The sequence below is a fragment of the Rhinatrema bivittatum genome, chromosome 3, assembly GCF_901001135.1.
Source record: "Rhinatrema bivittatum chromosome 3, aRhiBiv1.1, whole genome shotgun sequence".
Classification (NCBI taxonomy): domain Eukaryota; kingdom Metazoa; phylum Chordata; class Amphibia; order Gymnophiona; family Rhinatrematidae; genus Rhinatrema; species Rhinatrema bivittatum.
Window position 1 is genome coordinate 393,182,983 of NC_042617.1, and position 18,430 is coordinate 393,201,412.

The 18,430-nt window shown below is 44.2% G+C and overlaps 1 protein-coding gene across 3 annotated transcripts in view; it reads left to right on the forward strand.

Annotated features, from left to right (window-relative positions):
• The window catches only part of COL9A1 (collagen type IX alpha 1 chain), a 373,679-nt gene that overhangs the window by 325,056 nt on the left and 30,193 nt on the right, over positions 1 to 18,430 (forward strand). For all 3 annotated transcript variants that reach the window (XM_029595655.1, XM_029595654.1, XM_029595653.1), the window contains 5 exons: positions 4,405 to 4,458; positions 5,170 to 5,241; positions 11,998 to 12,033; positions 12,159 to 12,203; positions 12,574 to 12,606. In XM_029595655.1, coding sequence (XP_029451515.1) covers positions 4,405 to 4,458; positions 5,170 to 5,241; positions 11,998 to 12,033; positions 12,159 to 12,203; positions 12,574 to 12,606 — 240 coding nt within the window. The remainder of the gene's footprint in view (positions 1 to 4,404; positions 4,459 to 5,169; positions 5,242 to 11,997; positions 12,034 to 12,158; positions 12,204 to 12,573; positions 12,607 to 18,430) is intronic.

Sequence of the window (18,430 nt, forward strand, 5' to 3'; positions counted from 1 at the left end):
CAGACCTTGGAGGGGCGCCTCTGTACACAGCTTGCTGGCAGAACAAATAGCTCAGCCATGAATTGCTTCTCCAGGTCAAAGTTCATCACCTCTGATTCCCTTAGCTGGAATATAGGTCTGTGTGCATATTGTGATTAGAATTCATATTTTTTTGCATACATTGGTAAAAACTTCTAATATCTCCTACAGAAGGAGAGCAGCAGTGGTCTACCTCACTGTTCTCTCTGAGTGTGGGGAAGAGTACTATTTTTGCAATAATACTGCTTAAATAGATTTTTGAGAGAAAATACTGTATTCTATAAATCTATCTGTCTTGGGAATGAACATTATTAAAGTTTCAATGAGGATGAGGATAAAAAAAAGAACAAATGTGTTCCTGGGCCCTCTCAGTCCTGTACCTACTACTCATTTTTTCATTGTGTATACTTACATGGAACATTTTTTTATCAACTTCGATTTTAATATGAACAGGTTTTTGGTTTTTTTATGCCAGTTTTCATTGTGCTGCTTTTCTAGTGTCATATCTGACTCACTATCTCTCCCTCTCAATTTGTCCAAAAATCGGTTAGTTTTTCACTGTGTGCTCTCTAAAACCTCTATGGAATCTACTTGTCTAACTGCAATAAATACGTGGAGCACAAATCTTGTGCTATTACAAGAGTGTAAGGTTTGATAAAAATCTGAAATTTCTGTCCTATTCAATAATTAACTTTGCAGAAATACTACTTCAAAAGAAATTTATCTACGTACATGTTTCTTAGGAAAACAAGGAGATACAGAGTGATATATTTTGTGCAATATTTGTTAGTTGCAAAGTTTTCCTGCAGTGCCTTCAGACGTTCAGGAAGCCACAGAAGAGAATACATTTATCTTCACCATCATCTTTGGTAATGGAAGAGATAGTAACCATGAATTTGGCATTTATCCCACCTATGAAGGGGATGGACAGACCACACACCCCATTGGCCATTCTATCACCTCAGCATTAGGAAGGGGGAGCAGCCTGCTGACATTCTGCATTTGGCAAAAAAGCCGTTCTACCATGCACCTTTAATGTGTCTAATGAACTCCATATAATTGGGCATCCATAGAACAGTGAGAAGTATGAACAAACTTGTGAATGTGTAATGGCAACAGAATTCTGTCCTCTCACAGAATGTTGGATGCATTCATCCAAAAGGCCAGCTATATGCAGCTAGCAAATCCTAACTATGCAAGATGGTTAGACAAGCCATAGACCTAGTGCGCCCACAAGCTATAGCACCACCAATATTCTTTACTGTCACACTTCTAACATTAAAAAGCACCTCACAACTAAGCCTACCACATCATCAAAGAACATGGGAAGGCTAAATATCATCAGAATATCCAGCATCAAAATGTGTAAAATATGATGACACTGCACCCCTGTCGTCAACTGGGATACTCAGTGTAATCTGCCTCCCCCTCACCCGCATACTCAGCAGCCACACTGACTTAATCCCATCCCATTGCTCTCTCTCTTTCCCCCATCCCCATCACAAACTATCTTAATCTCCCCATCCCCAGCAGTCACTCGCTCTATCTCTCCCATCCCCAACAGTCACTTTCTCTCTCCCCCCCCATCCTGAGAATTTTCTTTCTGTCTCTTGTTTTTCTCCCATCCCTATCCGCTGTCTTTCTCAATCCCTCCATCCCAGAAGTCACTCACTCTCACTTAAAAGGCATGCCGCTCCTCCTATTTATTTATTTATTTATTTATTTATTTTTATTTATTTAATTTTATATACCGGCAATCGTTTGCACATCGTGCCGGTTTACAGATAACTTAAAACAAGGATATATATAGGCAAAGCCTTTACAAGGAACATTGTGTAACCTAGAACATAGTAACAGATCAATAACTAAATAAATAGGGGAGGGAGGGGAGGGGGTGGTCGAGACAAAGGGGGGGGCAGGGGGGGTGAAGACGGAAACGTGAGGAGAAAATATGTACAGGGAAACAATGAACAAGTGGTATGTACATAGGTTGTGTGCAATATTTGAAAATGCGCAAGGGCAACAGTGGACCCACCTCCAGGCACTTCCAGGCACTTCACCCGCAGGCCACATGGCCCTGAGACACCTTCTTCCACACAGTAGCATGAGTTGCAGTCTCCTCTTCCATATCCAGGCATGTGCCTTCTCAAAACCACAGGCACTGAAGAGGAAACAGGTAAACTGGGATGAAGACATCTCATCCTTCACTTTGTCCTGTGCAGGCAGGGCTGAAGTGAAAAAAGTCAGCATCACCGGCCCACATAGAAGCAGGAGGCATCACCGGTCTGCAGTGAAGACCTCAAGACAATGCTGCCTCCTGCAGCAGATAACAGGCTGGTGACATCTCCTACTTCCGCTTGGGCTGATGACACTGATGCTGCCTTTTCGGTGCCACCCACATGGGACAAAGGGAAGGAGGAGATGTCTTTGGCCCAGGCTACCTTTTTTTTTCCTCTTCAGTGGCAGCAGCTGCAGCAGAGCTGCATTGTGGTATGAAAAGAGGCACATGAGGCTTGGGAGCCCTGGGTTGCTGATCCCCTGGTATAGGCCTTTATTCAGGCTCCAATGCCAGCCGGCAACTGGCATTAAAACTCAATCTGTTTTAATGCAAAGTGATATATCTTTCATCACATCTCAAGGAATATGACCTGAATACTTAAGATCACAAAAAGACCTGATTGCCCTACTAATTTACATATTATATGATATTTAGGTAGATTAGAATACTAAATGTTATAAAATCTTATTTTCTTATCGCATAATTTTGCAATGAAAGAGCTTTCTGTGTGCTGAAAATTGATTTTTTTTTTGTGCAATATTTCCTTGCGATAACTCTTTTTAATGAATACTGCCATCAATTTTTTTCCACAGGAAAATAAGTATAGTATGAGAGAAGCCTTTATCACAGTTTAAGGAATAGATCACTGTGATCCCCTTGCATTTGAGGGGAGACTTAAACATTAGGGATGTGCAGCAGGGACGGATTTGTCCCATTCGGTATTCGTAGTCGTGGGGACTCAAATCCGTTGCATCCGTTCTCGGGGGACCCCTATCCATTCATTAGTTACATATGTATTCATTTCCCAAAAAAAACCCCCATCCCAACCCTTTAAATTTAATTTACTACAACCCCCCACCCTCCTGATCCCCCCCACCCAAGACTTGCCAAAAGTCCCTGGTGGTCCAGCGGGGATCCTGGAGAGATCTCCTGCACTCAGGCCATCGGCTGCCAGTATTCAAAATGGTGCCAATAGCCTTTGCCCTTACTATGTCACAGGGGCTACCGGTGGCATTGGTCGGCCCCTGTGACATAGTAAGGGCAAAGGCTATCGGTGCCATTTTGAATACTGGCAGCCGACGGCCCGAGTGAAGGCACCATTTTGAATACCAGCAGCCAACGGCTCGAGTGCAGGAGATCGCTCCAGGACCCCCGTTGGACCACCAGGGACTTTTGGCAAGTCTTGGGGGGGTCAGGAGTGTGGGGGTTTATTCGTTAGTGATACGTTGTATTCGTGGGGGTTCGCCATACGTTTCATGACCCCCACGAATACAACGAATATGGCATATACGTTGTGGATTGCCAATACATTGCAAACGAATGCACACCTATTAAACATCAGCTTTCTCTTTCCACCAATTCTTCCAGTTAAGAATGTAAAGATGTTGGCATGTCTGAAATGCAAGTTCTTTCTTGTGTCTCTTGAATGGATACTGCACTCTTAATACCCTGTTGAACTAAGCTTGTTTATTCCATGATAAAGTTTCTTGAACAAAAAGCATAAAAAGGGCAGTAGATATTTCTTTCCAAGAGTATTCTGATAGGGAATGCCAAATTGAATAAATTATTGTAAAAATATTTACAGAATTAGAGAGTTAGTAGGATGCTTTCATTATAGCAAAATGAAATGATATAAAAAAAACACAAAATTTAATGGTTTTCCTTCTATCGTTTTTAGCACGCACTGTTTTTGAAAATTAAAAAAGAAAAAAAAGTGAGAGAAACTTAAGCTACATGAAAATTTGCCCTCAAACGACAAGAAATGACATGACATGAAATTTGTTTGGCCTGCACACTCCTGATGTTTAGATACCTTAAAAGTCAAATTACTCTGATAAGATATTATGAAATTAGTATGTGTTATTTATAGTAGTGGTTCCCAAATCTGTTCTGGAGGACCCCCAGCCAGTCAGGTTGTCAGGATATCCACAATGAATATGCATAAGCTAAATTTGCATGCATTGCCTCCATAGCATGCAGATTTCTTCTCATGCATATTTATTATGGTATCCTGAAAACCTGACAGTTCTGGGAACCTCTGCTCTATAACATATAAATTAAAAAAATGATGTTTCCGACTTTAACAATATCCTTTTGTTTCCAAAAAGGGGGACAGAGGTGAACCAGGTCCTATTGGTCCTCCAGGACCACCTGGAAAAGTGGTAAGTAGTTGCATTTCCATTCCTTACAAGCTTGCAATCAATTTCTTTTCAATCATTTTATGCTCCAGCATGGAATCTGCTATAGTCAACTATTTATATGTGTGGAATTCAAGTTCATACAAAGGATTGTGCACTTAAAAAAAAAGAAAAGAAAGGTTACATTAAATTAAAAAAAACAAAAAACGTTTCTAGCTCCCTTACTTGAGAAATGCATGAGTGCGTAAAATAATCAGTAATGCGTTGTGAAAGTTCTTCATAGTCTATGCTTTTTTAAATTGCAGTGGCAGCAGCACTTTAGTTGTTCTTTAGGAGGATGTATTAAGCACAGTACAGAGGGAGCAGGAGTAAATGAAGGTCTGACCTCGACCTATGGCTGTCAGGACCTGTGGAGCAGCATCATGAATACCCCCTTTCAGTGCTCCAGCACTATTTATATAGTGATAATAGATGGTGATGTCACAGTCTGGGGTGAAAGAAACCACTGTTACTTAGGAGTGCAAACCGTGGAGACTGTAAATCTGCAAGAAGCAGAAAAGAGCCAGTGTACTCGCCATGAATGTGGGGGGACAGGTAGCTGCTGCCGCTGTTGATCTCCACTAACAATAACAAAGCTTCAGTATGCTGGTTACTTTGTAGCAAGGCTTTCACAGTTCCCCCTTTATTCTCAGCAGTGTTCATGCTAAGACCTTTCGCTGCATGTTTGTTTTGTAGGGTCCCGTAGGTGATCCAGGATTCGTGGGTTTGCCTGGCCCTTATGGCCTGCCCGGAGTTAAAGGCGACAGGGTAAGCGCATCAACTCTGCTTAAAGAAACAGTCTTTCTACCACTGGTTTTAATAGTACACTGTTAATACTACATGATTAGTAATTCATCAGAGTTTGTCATTTGTTTTATCTGTGATTAGGGTCATGTGGCCAATTTATGGAAAGTTAATCTATTATGTTCGAAACTTTATTTGTATTTGATGTACTTTGTTATATTTGTTTTTATTGCTGTTCATTATTTGACTTGCTGATATGTCTTTGTATTTTAATTGTATATCACTTTAAGCCTATTGGATAGGCACAAAGTTGAAATAAATTAAATGAAATGCTAGAATTACAGAAGAAGCTAGGAACATTTTTTAACTCGCTTTCTAATTATTCTTATACAAACTACTTAACTAGGAGATCTTTTTGCCATAGTACGTGCATCTTTGTTTCATGGCTTGGTCTACAGGATGGCTGCAGGATGCAGTACTATTCTTTTAAAACTTATGGCAACCTATGGTTGGCCTGACAAGTTATGAAGCTGCTATGAGCTTTTGGTGGCCAAATTCAGAGAGTCATGAAGCTGGCATGAGTTTCCAATGGCCTGCCTATTACCAGTCTGGCACAGTTTTTCTGCAACCAGCCTACTAATTATCGTGAAGCTGGCACAGTTGACCTGTGATTGCTTAACAAGAGTGACCATGTGCAGCCAACTTTAAATGTTCTGTAGAAAGTATTTCCTTAGTAAGTTAAAACAGGAGATTGGCATTACTGATAAATGTTGCGCATATATAAGATATAAAGACTATATTTTAAAGGGGAAAAAAACATCTTGAAGCGACCTGCCACATTTCAGACCAAGGCCATTAGTAGAGATGCGCAAACTTATAAAAAAAAATAGCTCACAAAATATGACAAACTTGAAAAATGGTGTGGATTCATTGAATTAACTTTTTTTTTTTGTAGAAATCCAATGTGGATTTGGAAAATCTATTTCAGATTTTCAGCAGGTTAGATAATTTGTACAAATCTGTAGTGGACAGATTCAATGTGAATATTGCTGAATGCATATCAAATCTCTGAAAATATGCTTGGATTTTCTCCAGGTTTGCTGGAGAAATGCAAACCAATTTTCCCCAGTGGATCTTTGAAAAATCCAGAAATTCTGTGAGATTCACACCAGGCTGAAATTCATGTGGTTCTAGTTTGACTTTGAAACATTCATATATTTCTAGACACTGCCCCCTTATTAGTTTTAATTATTGGGTGTAATTTGATGATTCTACTCTTTTGAAATATTTTTTTGGGGGAAGGGAATAGATCTTTTTTTTGTAACTTGTGTTTATTGATTTTACAATATACAACATAACCAGGTGGTACCCCAAGGAACATTTAACATTAAAACCTGTTTGACAATCAGTTGGCGGTAGATTTCTACACATGGTAGAATATAATAACAGATTTAGTATCAATTTCAATTTCGACCAATCCTTTGTCATACAATCCAGAACTTTGATTCCAAGGCTCTCTTACAACCCTCCCAGCCTCCCATCTAACCCCCCCCTTTCCTCTTCTCAAGTATCACCATGCTAAGGGGGGCACGTAGCATAGGGTTGTGGCCGGGGAAGGACCCCCTCCGGGGTTGGCGCACCCAAGAACCTTTACATAAGCATGTAGGTCTTTAATCCGTTATGGGAGACAGGTAGACGTGAAAGTTTTCCCATTTTTTCTCCATTTCTGCATAGCGTTTCGTGAAGTACCCTTAGCTGAGATAAATTCAAATTCGTATAGCTTTACCAAGAGTCTAAACCAGGAGTCAAAGTGGGGACCTACCGGGCCCACCCAAGTAAAGAGGATAACTTTTTTCCCAATAAGGCTTGCTTTCTGTAGAAACTCTATATCTGAAATATCTAAGGGAAGTTGGCCTTCTGGTTGCTGGTGTGCTCTGCCAAATAGCCATAGCATAGGATCCAGAGGTAATTGTGTGCCTAGAATTTTACAACATATAATACTAATTTGTTCCCGGGCGTGTACCACATGTAATACTAATTTGTTGCCAGGAGTGTACGAATGAGCCATAATTATGAGTACATTTCAGAGAGGTTGGAGAATCGACCAGTTTGGCCTGGAATGCCCTGTGGGGGGAAAGAGAGAACTGTCGCAGAAATTTAAATTGTAACTTACGATATAGCACAATTTCGGACACTAGCGGGATATCCGAAAAACACTGGGAGAAATCCTGATATGAGAGATTGAATTCTGTCCATTTTTGCCATCTTTGATGGAGCAATGGTAGATCTCCTGGGACAAACGAGTCCCGAATTTCTTTAGAAAACTGGGCTATAGATAGAGCATACTTTGTGTGTTCAAGCAGAATGCGCCTTAAATGTGTAGTTTGGGGGGTGCCTTTAAAGACCTCATGGTAGGAGTACATGAAGTGGCGTAGCTGTAGGTAGGCATAGAAATCAGAGGATGGAATTTGGAACTGCTGTTGAACCTTGGCAAACTAAGAAATTGGGTGGAGGTTTGTGAGAAGAGTTGGTGGACAAACTTTAAACAACGCTCTCGCCAGGAATGGAATTTAGACTTCGTTTGGGCTTGAACAAAAAGACCATTATTGCAGATATTCAGTAAAGGCGTTAGATGTGATGGGAGTTGGAGGATTTGACACAGATATAGCCAGGCCCTTCAATATGAAGAGACAAGTACTTGTGATGAGAGATGATGCAGAAGACTTGAACTAGGTCCCTTGTAATAGATAATTTAGAGAGTGATCCTCTAGCCAACTCTGAAGAAAATGATTCGGAGTGTGATAAGATGTAGCGAATATCCAGTCATATAAGAAACGTAACATGCAGGCCAAATTTTAAAAACGCAAGTTGGGTGGTCCATGGGCAGGGAGGGGTGGGGGTGTGGCAAGAGGCCTCTCTTCAGCCGCTGGGCCTGGGGATCACGCGCTGGCACTTCTGGGATAAAGGTACGAGGGTATTTTTTTTTCAGGTTGGGGGGCGAGATAGGTAGGGGAAGGGAGGGAAAGGTGGGGGGGAGGGCCGAAGGAAAGTTCCCTCCGAAGCTGTTCTGATTCGAAGAGAACATGGAAAGCCATCGGGGCTCCCCTAGGGCTCTGTGCGCGCAAGGTGCACTAGTGTGCATCCCCTTGCTTGCGCCGACCCCGGATTTTATAAGATGCGCGCATCTTGTAAAATCAGACATACATTTGTGCGCACTGGGTAGGGTGCACAAATGTAGGCCGCACGCGTAGGTTTTAAAATCTGCCCCATATGATTATATATATTTCGTCCTCAGGAGAACAAAAATGTTGGGAAGTCCAAAAGACTGTGATACATGGCCAACACATACCAGTGCTTTTCAAGTATAGATCTCACTTCTATCACTTTATTGGTATACAGTAACACACAGACCAATCTACTCATCTCCTTCTTAGTTTTATAATGAAGTAGCTGTTCAAGATCTGAATATAATGCATTCAAACAGTCTTGCATAATGATCTTATTTGGTTAACCCCTTTGTAATATATACTGTGCTAACAGTCATGCTTGTAGTTTAAATTTTGCCACTTCAGAACATTATCTCTGGATCCTAAAGAACTGCTTCACTGGCAAGCCCAATTTAAGTGACCATGGATGATGGCTGAGAAAGTTCAATAGATTGTTGGTTTTTGCTGTAATGTAGCGTTTATATGAGCACCTTTTTTTGTAATCAGTATATCCCAAAATGGTAAAGTAGCCTGATGCATTTCTATAGAAAACGTTAAATCTACATCTGAAGAATTAGTCCATCTATGGAAATCCAGCAGTCCATATAAAAAATGTATTACCTATAAATTGGGACCATTCTATTGTTATGTGAAGGGAGGCCTTGAGAGGCCTTCGCAAACTGATAAGTGCATGCAGGCTTTGGCTAGATGTAGCAAGAAATGCCATGAGCAGCTGCTGTGCGAGAATAGGAGATGTGTGCCCTTGGACCTCTGTGAACCCAGAGAGGAGCTCCGGGGAACACCGAGGCTGGTGAGACAGATCCGTGACTGGGTCGAGGCCAAGCCCAGGCCCCTGCCGACCTGCATACCTTGGTGAGACTAACCACCCTTGGTTGGTCTCTGAGTGGTCCTCAGAATTCTCCAAGCCCTTTCGGACCTGCTGCTGGGAACGGCAATGGCAGCAGGCCGGACAGGAGACAAGGGTGGACGAAGGATCTGGAACATGAAGACTCAGACGAGAAGCTTGGGATGTGAAGACTCAGACGAGAAGCTTGAGCACGAAGACTCAGGATCAAGGTTCAGGAACAAAGTCAAGTACTGGGTTGAGGCTGCGACGCAGCGTGCCCTACACAGCCCATGGGCTGGTCATGGGCCAAGCTTAAGTGTGAAGCAGACTCCAGACGAATATGTGGTAGTTGAAGCCAGAACATGGCGAAGATTCAGTAGAAGTCTGTACCAAGGCGCGCCCTACACAGCCGCCCGTGGCTGGTCGCGAACCATACTGGAATGGCACAGGTTCAGTCAGAGTCTTAGGCATGGATGGAGCAGCCACCAGAACATCCGAGGGCCGAGACGATTTCCAGGGTAAGGGACCAAGACGAGATGTGGCTTCAAGCATAGGGTAGGGGACCAAGATGAGACTTGGCTTTAGGCATGAAACATGGGACCAAGATGAGTCTTGATTTCAAGCGAAGATGACCCTCCGGAGACTAGTGCTGTGAATGAGAAGGCAGGCCCATGCCACGAGGTGACGAGACATGATATGACACGCCAGAGAAGGTAGCAATGAGGAACCAAGGGTCCAGGAAGCAGAAACTGAGACGAGGCATCAGGAAGAAACATCAGGAAGACCGCAAGACATCAGGAAGATCAGGAGTAATCCAGTAGAGACCAGGAACCTAAAGAACAATGAGGGATCCCACAAAGAACAGGAAATACCAGCAGGAGCGAAGACGAGAAGTCCCTGGAAGGAACTAACTCCTTGCGAAGGCAACTAAGGACTGGAAGCTGAGCCCTTATGTAGGGCTGAAGATCAGGAAATGCCCTGGGAGGAGTTCAGGTGGGGCCAGGAGGCTGGCCCTTTAAATCAGTGAAGGAGGCGCAGCCCGTGCCTTAGGAGACAGGAAGCAGGAAGTTATGCAGAAACATGGCCAGTGGCCATGCTGCTGCTGTGAGTAGCAGAGATGTCGAGCAGGGCCGAGGAGCAGGCCCCGACGTCAGTGGCGGCTCCTGCTGCTGAAGGAAACAGCAAGGGTGGCTCCAGCCGCCAGGAAAGCCCGGGGACTGCGGCCTCCAGGCCACAAAGTGAAGATGGCGGCGGCTCCGGCCGCATTGAAGTCCCGAAGTCCGCGGCTCCCTGCCACGGTGAAGAGAGGAAACAGCTGACTGTAGCTCCTGCTGCGAAGAACGTTGGTGGCTCCGTGCCGCGTTGGTAAGTACAGAGTTATAACAGCTGTAATATGTCCCATTCACCTTGAAGAATAAATATGTTGCTCTTCAAATATCCCGATATGCAGATTGGCTAGATTTGGGGCTAGTAATGAAATTGATCATATAGTTGCCCTTATTATTTGATGAGATATTGTTTTAGGGTAGTAATTTTCTGTTTAGGCCAATACATATTCTTTCTCTACAGGGCTAGTAATGACCCATGGCAATTCCATAAGTTTGAATATAGTATTCCTGAACAAACATGAAATATTTGGATTTCAAAATCATTTCAACCAAATATATTTAAAAATCTGTAGGAATCTGCTGGCGAGCAGGTCTCTCTCTCCTGATATTCCCAATAGTCTCCAATGCCACCTACTGAGGGATGTTGATATAAAGAGTTGAGATAGCCATTGTCGCTAACCAACTGTCTCTAGTCAAACCACTAAGCTTAGCTAGACGACATAACATATCTGAAGAATCTTATACATAGGACTTCAATAAAGGAACAGTGTCCTTTAAAAACAATCAATAAATTGAGACAGAGGTTCCAAAACTAAACAGCATCCAGATGCAATAGGTCTTAAATGGGGAACCTCTAATAATATGTGGTTATTTTGGGATGCATTGAATATTTTTATACACATTTTGGGAAAAGCCACATTAATCCACAATATCTTTTTTTTAAATAAAAAGTCAATTCACTTATCCTCATTCCATCCTTACTAGGTGTGGTTGCCTCCTTGCTATCTTTCATTGGGCAATGATTTCATGTCAAAATGTCACAATCCGTTGTACATAGTATCTTTTAACGTGCTCGTGGATTTTGTCAGCCTTATGGAAAAAGAAACCCCAAACAGCAAGTGTGCAGCTCTTTTTAGCCAGTTATCGCTATGTCTGTGTGTGTTTACCCTTAATGCCTTTGTGTTTGGCTTTCCGTTCCCACCAAATTTTCAGGACTTGTCAGAGGAGACAGGAGGATTCTAACAGCCTAGACCTTTGTTTCAGATCCACATATGTGCACAGATTGCAGATGCACCCATGCATCCTGGAAAGAGGACTCTTAGATCTGTTAGAACGTCATGGGTTTGGAATACACCCGGCCTGCAGCAGACAACATAGTGCCTCGGTTATGTTTGATATTCTGAGCTGGCGCTGTCATGGAATCTGAGCACATCAGTGGAGCAGCACTCAGTCCCACTCACATTCTGTGTACACGGTGTTTTGAAGCCAAAGAAAACCTGTGAAAATGCTGCACTCATTCTGTTGCACGTCGTATGTGGGTCAGATGGGTTGGAAGTTCATTTAACATATCTGCTTTGGAATATTATTTAGTTGTGTCTCTTTCCCGTTTTACTTTTAGGGTGGGCTTGGTGAGCCAGGTCCCAAAGGTGAACAGGTAAGTCTTTTCAATGGCACCTTACCTAGGGATGCATGCAAAGTTTGTATTGACTGCTTAGTTTTATAGAAATATGAAATGTGTTAGGAAGGTATAGGAATCATATGTCTTCACTGTGTATTTAGGGTGAACCTGGTGCAGAGGGAACTACTGGAGAAAGAGGTGACCAAGTAAGATGTTTTCTAATATCACTTTTCCTGTGTCAATTTATTAATCTCTTATTTATTTATTTATTTATTTATCATTTTTTTTATATACCGCCGCTCATCAGAGATATCTCTCAAAACCTTTTGTGTGGAAATGCAAGCAAAAGAGGGGAGGGGCAGGAGGACAGTGGGACAGAGCTAGCTGTCCATATCCCTTTCCTTACTGCCTTACCACATCTCTGGCTTCAACCCCTCTTTTCCGTCCCCAAGGATCCTCTACAGGCTGCCTCATGTTTTCATGAGTTCCCATTCTGTATAACACTGTTAAAATTCATGGCCAAAAGTACATGTTAGCTAGAATGGATGTTCTAACATACTCTGCTGTCTATTTTAGGGTGAAATCGGTGGTCCTGGTGCAAAAGGATCTGTAAGTATAGTTAAGCTGTGATTTACTCTAACATAGTAGTTGAGAGGAATATAGGAAATGAAATAAACAGGCAAACTAGATATACAATAACAGTGCATGGTTGACTTTGATCATATATTTAGCAACTGAATGCAACTGAAAATAAATTTGTATACAGCAGCAATACATTCTACAGAAATGTTTCTCAATCACCAGTCTGAGAACCGGCCCCAGACCCTGACAGCATTTCTGCAGGTCCGCAGAACAACGGTGATTGCAGGAGGTTGAGGAGGAAGCAAGAACGGCACTTCAGCTGCACATGCTATACCGCACCTTGCACCATAGCCAGCAGACTTTTCTTACCTGCCCTGCCCACTACATGGGCCTGAGGCCCAGGCCATGGGAGGGGAGGAAATTCAGCTGAATGTGCATGAGTGGCATGAGACTGAGTCAGTATTTACTCCACTCTCAGAGCCCACGGAGGCCCATCCCTTATTCAATACAAGAGGCAGGGCCTGAGAGTGGAGCAGATGCTGACTCAGTCTCATGCCGCTCATTCATTTTCAGCTGCAGCTCCCCTCCTAGATATCTGGCTTCGGACCAACCCCAATTGGGAAAAAAAGGGCCACAAGGCAGGGAAACTTAATATAGTAATATTGCTGGCTGGCTGAGGAAGGGATATTTTTTCTTTTTTATGAAGAACTAGTGGCTTACTAGAGGGAAGCAAAGAAAGAGGAAGGGATTTTTTTTTTTTTAGGGCAGTACTGTTGGCTGGCTGGGAGAAGGAAAGAGGAAGAGAGGGAGGGGCTTTTTAAAAAAAAAACAAACAAGAGCAACTTCTTTTTTTTTTTTAATAAAACAGTTTTCTTAAATTGGTTAGATACATTCTTAAAATGATGTGAACAAGCTGCAGGGCTGATCCATGAGATTGAAGGGAGTATATTCCCACCCCGTTCTTTAATTTTCCTGGCGATCCTTCTCCCTATCCACTCACCTGTGTTGCAACTGGTCCACCTAATTTAAGGAAGGGAACTAGCCAGTCCACGGCATGCAGAAGATTGAGAAATCTTGTTCTACGGTATTCTGCTGAACTTTTACTGGGGACAGAATGATAAGAGAGCAAACAACATTTATTTGATGGTTACCTGGGATCCTTTAGCAGTTCCTCCTTTCTTCCCCTTACACGTGTGTGTGGGAACAATCTCTGCCTTGGTCTGCATTCCTCCTCCCAGAATTCAGGGGTCAGTGATGTCATAAAGAGGAGGCGTAGTCTGTATCCGACAGCTTTTTAAGAGGAGCTAATCTAATACCTGGAGAAACAGAAGGAGCAGTCTAAAATTAACAGCTGCATGCAGGGCTTCCAACCAGCTGTGTGCAGCTCATTCAACATATCAGGAAGAGAGTGGAAATGGAAAATACAGACCAATAAAGACTATGTCAGGCCGATGCAATATCAGCACGCGTTAAATGGGCACTCATGATTGAGCGCCCGCTCTCTGAACGCAAGCCGATCCACCTCTCCTGGGCACCCGATTTAAAATTTTAATGGGCTGCTGTGGCAGAAAGAAGGCGCTAGGGAAACTTTTGCGTCCCTAGCGCCTCCCCAGCATTGGGCACCCAGGAGAGGTGGCTGTCAGTGGATTAGGAAAACGGATGCTCAGTTGTACACGCGTCCATTTTCCTAACCTGTGCACCGCCACGGGTTAGGGAATGGACGCTCATTAATGGAGCATTTGTTTTCCTAAACTGACTAACGGTGACACCTTTTTAAAAAAATTTGTCTGTTCTCTTTTTTTAGGTTCCTCCAACTTCATATCGCCATAATATTAAGTTGAAGGAACTACAGAAAAGCAGTATTTTCTGCTTTTCTGTAAACTTTTGGGGCTTCTCAAGAATTAACACCTGCTCCGGGGCAGGCGTAAATTTTTGAGAGTAAAAATGTTTATCCCAGGACAAGCAGGATGCTAGTCCTCACATATGGGTGACATCAGTAATGGAGCCCTATGTACGGAAAGCTTCTGTAAAAGTTTCTATGAAACTTTTGACTGGCACCAGAGTGCCTACTGAGCATGCCCAGCATGTCATGATATTCCCTGCCACAGGGGTCTCCCCTTACTCTTCTTTTTTCCGCGAAGCAGTTAGCCTCGCGGGTATTAGGAGTCCTGTGGGATTCTCCACAATATTTTCCTCACGGAAAGCTTAGAAAAATTTAACCGCAAAGGGTCTCCCTTCAGTAGTTATCATGGTAAGTTTTTCTTACCGATCACGGTTCCGTTCCGTTTTTCTCTCAATTTTTCTCTCAATTTTTGAGCCTGAGTCACAGGCCGTCGACGGCTGTCCGGCCACAATATGGCTACAGGCTTCAAAAAATGCCCAAAATGCGCCAGAAATATGTCCATCACAGACCCTCACCAAGACTGTGTCCTCTGCCTTGGTGAAGGGCATGATGTAAAAAATTGTCCCTTATGCGCTACGATGACCTCGAAAGGTCGACGTCTTCGGCTCGACAAAATGGAACAGTTGTTTAAAATACAACTGGTTACGGTTCCATCTACTTCCACACAATCGTCTCCGGCTGGGTCGATTAGGAAAGTCGTCATGAAAAAGCGTCATCCAGGTGAGTCAGGAGATGCTCCATTTTCCTCCCCCTCACCATCGTCCAGAGCGTCAACGTCGGGCAGCGAAAAAGCCCGCGAAAAGGATAAGCATCGCCATCGACATCGCAGGCCGCATACGGCATCCACCGCCCCGATACCCGGCGAACCAGCGACTGAGGACGGGACACCGGTTAAGAAAGCCCGGCTCCAAAGTAAGGCTTCCGAGCCATCGACGGCCCGATCCTCGCCGATTTCGGCGGAAGGAATCGTACCTCCTCAGGGCCCTGAGGATGTACTGCTGTCGCCACCACCGCCTCCCCCCATGGGTGCTCTGTTCACATCATCCATGCGGGCGGAACTTGACGTTTATATACGCCAAGCGGTTAAGGATGCCTTCATCGAGGCGATGCCACGACCTTCTACTCCGGTTCTGCCATCGACACCGGTCATCGTGCGATCTCCGATTCCATCGCCAATCCCCTCGAGGCCGATGCCAAGAAAATCACCACTCTCCTCGATGACGCCGGTTCCATCACCGGTTCCGCCCATGCCGCAACCAGCGGTTCCAACGATGCCGATACCTCAGCTGCCATCGATTCCAATGCGGCCACCGACTCCCATAACACTGTCGATGCCTACTCATGAGTCCATTTTTCAACCTTTAATGGACAAGCTGGACTCCCTGATCCATTGCTTCTCATCTTCACCACAACCTCCAGGTTCTGATGGACATCAGGAACCATTACCAGGTCCCTCAGGTGTCATGCCACCCCTCATACCTCAAACTCCACTATCTGAAATCCCAGTTCAGCCTACTAGGCCAACAGGGCATCCTCTGGACACTAGTGACCAAGAATTCTCCTCTGAAGAAGATATCCTCTCTGAGCCTTCCCCACCAGAGGATAGAAGAAAGTCACCACCAGAGGATCTTTCTTTTTCAAACTTTATAAAAGAAATGTCTGAAACAATCCCTTTCTCCCTCCTCTCAGAGGTAGATAGCAGGCAAAAAACCTTGGAGGTACTTCAATTTGTGGATCCTCCAAAGGAAATTCTTGCTATTCCTGTTCACGAGGTCTTACAGGAATTGATGTATAGAATATGGGAGCATCCTGGGTCTGTAGCAGCAGTCAATAAGCGTGCGGATGCCACTTATCTAGTTCAGCCCATCCCAGGTTTCCAAAAAACTCAATTGCCGCATCATTCAGTAGTGGTTGAGTCGGCCCAAAAGAAGGCCAAAAGATTAAAACAACATGCCTCCATACCTCCTGGAAAAGATAACAGGTTCTTGGACAATCTTGGCAGGAAAATCTTCCAAGCTGCCATGCTGGTATCCAGAATAAATTCTTACCAGCTTTTTATGAATCAATACCAGCGTGACCTGTGGAAGCAGGTTGAGTCACTATCAAACCAATTACCTGACCACCTTCAGGAGGGATTCCAAACCCTCGTGCATAAAGGCCTAGAGGCAGGTAAACACGAGGTTCGGGCCACATACGATTCCTTCGAGACAGCCTCCAGATTATCTGCATCAGGAATAACAGCTAGGAGATGGGCCTGGTTAAAATCATCAGAGCTGAGACCAGAGGTACAGGAGCGCTTGGCAGATCTACCTTGCCTAGGGGAAAACCTCTTTGGCGATAAAGTCAAAGAGGCGGTAGCAATTATCAAGGACCATACAGAAACCCTTAAACAGCTGTCTCAGCTGCCACAAGAGGTACATCAACCTTCAAGGAGGCCTCCAAGAAGGGAACCAAGGAAGCCATATTACCGCCCTAGGCGGTATTATCCTCCAGCAGCCAGGCCCAGACAACAAAGACCTGCTCAATGGTCTCAGCCTCGCCAAAGACCTGCTAGGCCTCAACAGCCTCTGCCTGCGGCGTCCACTTCTGGATTTTGAAGTACAACCAGAGGGCATGAGTCATTCCCAAAATCCTTATCCACAAGTACCTGTCGGGGGCCGAGATGCTCACCACCTTCAAACTTGGACCTCCATCACGACAGACCAATGGGTACTCTCAATTATATCTCAAGGGTACCGCTTGGACTTCCTCACTGTACCAAGAGACAATCCTCCTATTCCGTCTTGGACAGTGTCTCATCATTACACAATCCTGCAAGCAGAATTATCCACCCTCCTGACTGCCAGGGCCATCGAAAGAGTTCCCAGGCCTCAGTGGGGCAGAGGATTCTACTCCCGATATTTCCTCATTCCAAAGAAAACCGGGGGTCTACGTCCTATCCTGGACCTCAGAAATCTCAACAAATTTTTAAAGAAGGAAAAATTCAGGATGGTGTCCTTAGGCACCATGCTACCTCTTCTTCAAAAAGGAGATTGGCTCTGCTCTCTGGATCTTCAAGACGCTTACGCTCACATTCCCATCTTTCCTCCTCATCGACAGTACCTGCGATTTCTGATACAAGGTCAACATTTCCAATACAGAGTGCTGCCATTCGGCCTTGCATCAGCACCTCGAGTATTCACAAAATGTCTAGCAGTAGCGGTGGCACATCTTCACAAGCAAAAAGTGCATGTGTTCCCCTACTTGGACGATTGGCTCATCAAGAGTCATACACAAAGCGGAGCTTTCACGTCTCTCAATCTCACAATAAGATTGCTTCACTCCTTGGGATTTCTCATCAATTACGACAAATCCCATCTCACGCCGTTTCACCAGTTGCAGTTCATAGGTGCAGATCTCAACACCATCACAGCAAAGGCCTTTCTTCCAAAAGACCGGGCTCAAACGCTCGTTCTCCTGGCACACTCTATTCGCAATCAATATACAGTCACAGCTCATCAGTGCCTCACCCTACTCGGGCACATGGCCTCAACAGTTCACGTCACTCCCATGGCCAGACTGACCATGCGACTAATGCAATGGACACTCAAATCTCAATGGATTCAAGCCATTCAGCCACTATCCACTCACATTCAGATAACACCAGATCTGAAGTTTTCCCTTCTCTGGTGGACATCGCCGATCAACTTGCTCAAAGGCCTACCTTTCCAGCAACCAGTTCCACAAGTGACTTTAACTACAGATGCGTCCACCTTGGGATGGGGAGCGCACATTGCTCATCTAAAAACACAGGGCAGGTGGACAAAAGCAAGAAGCCTCCTTTCAAATAACTTCCTGGAGCTTCGAGCTATACGCTATGCTCTATATGCTTTCAAGGACTGCCTTTCACAAAAGACTGTTCTGATCCAAACGGACAACACAGTAGCCATGTGGTACATCAACAAACAG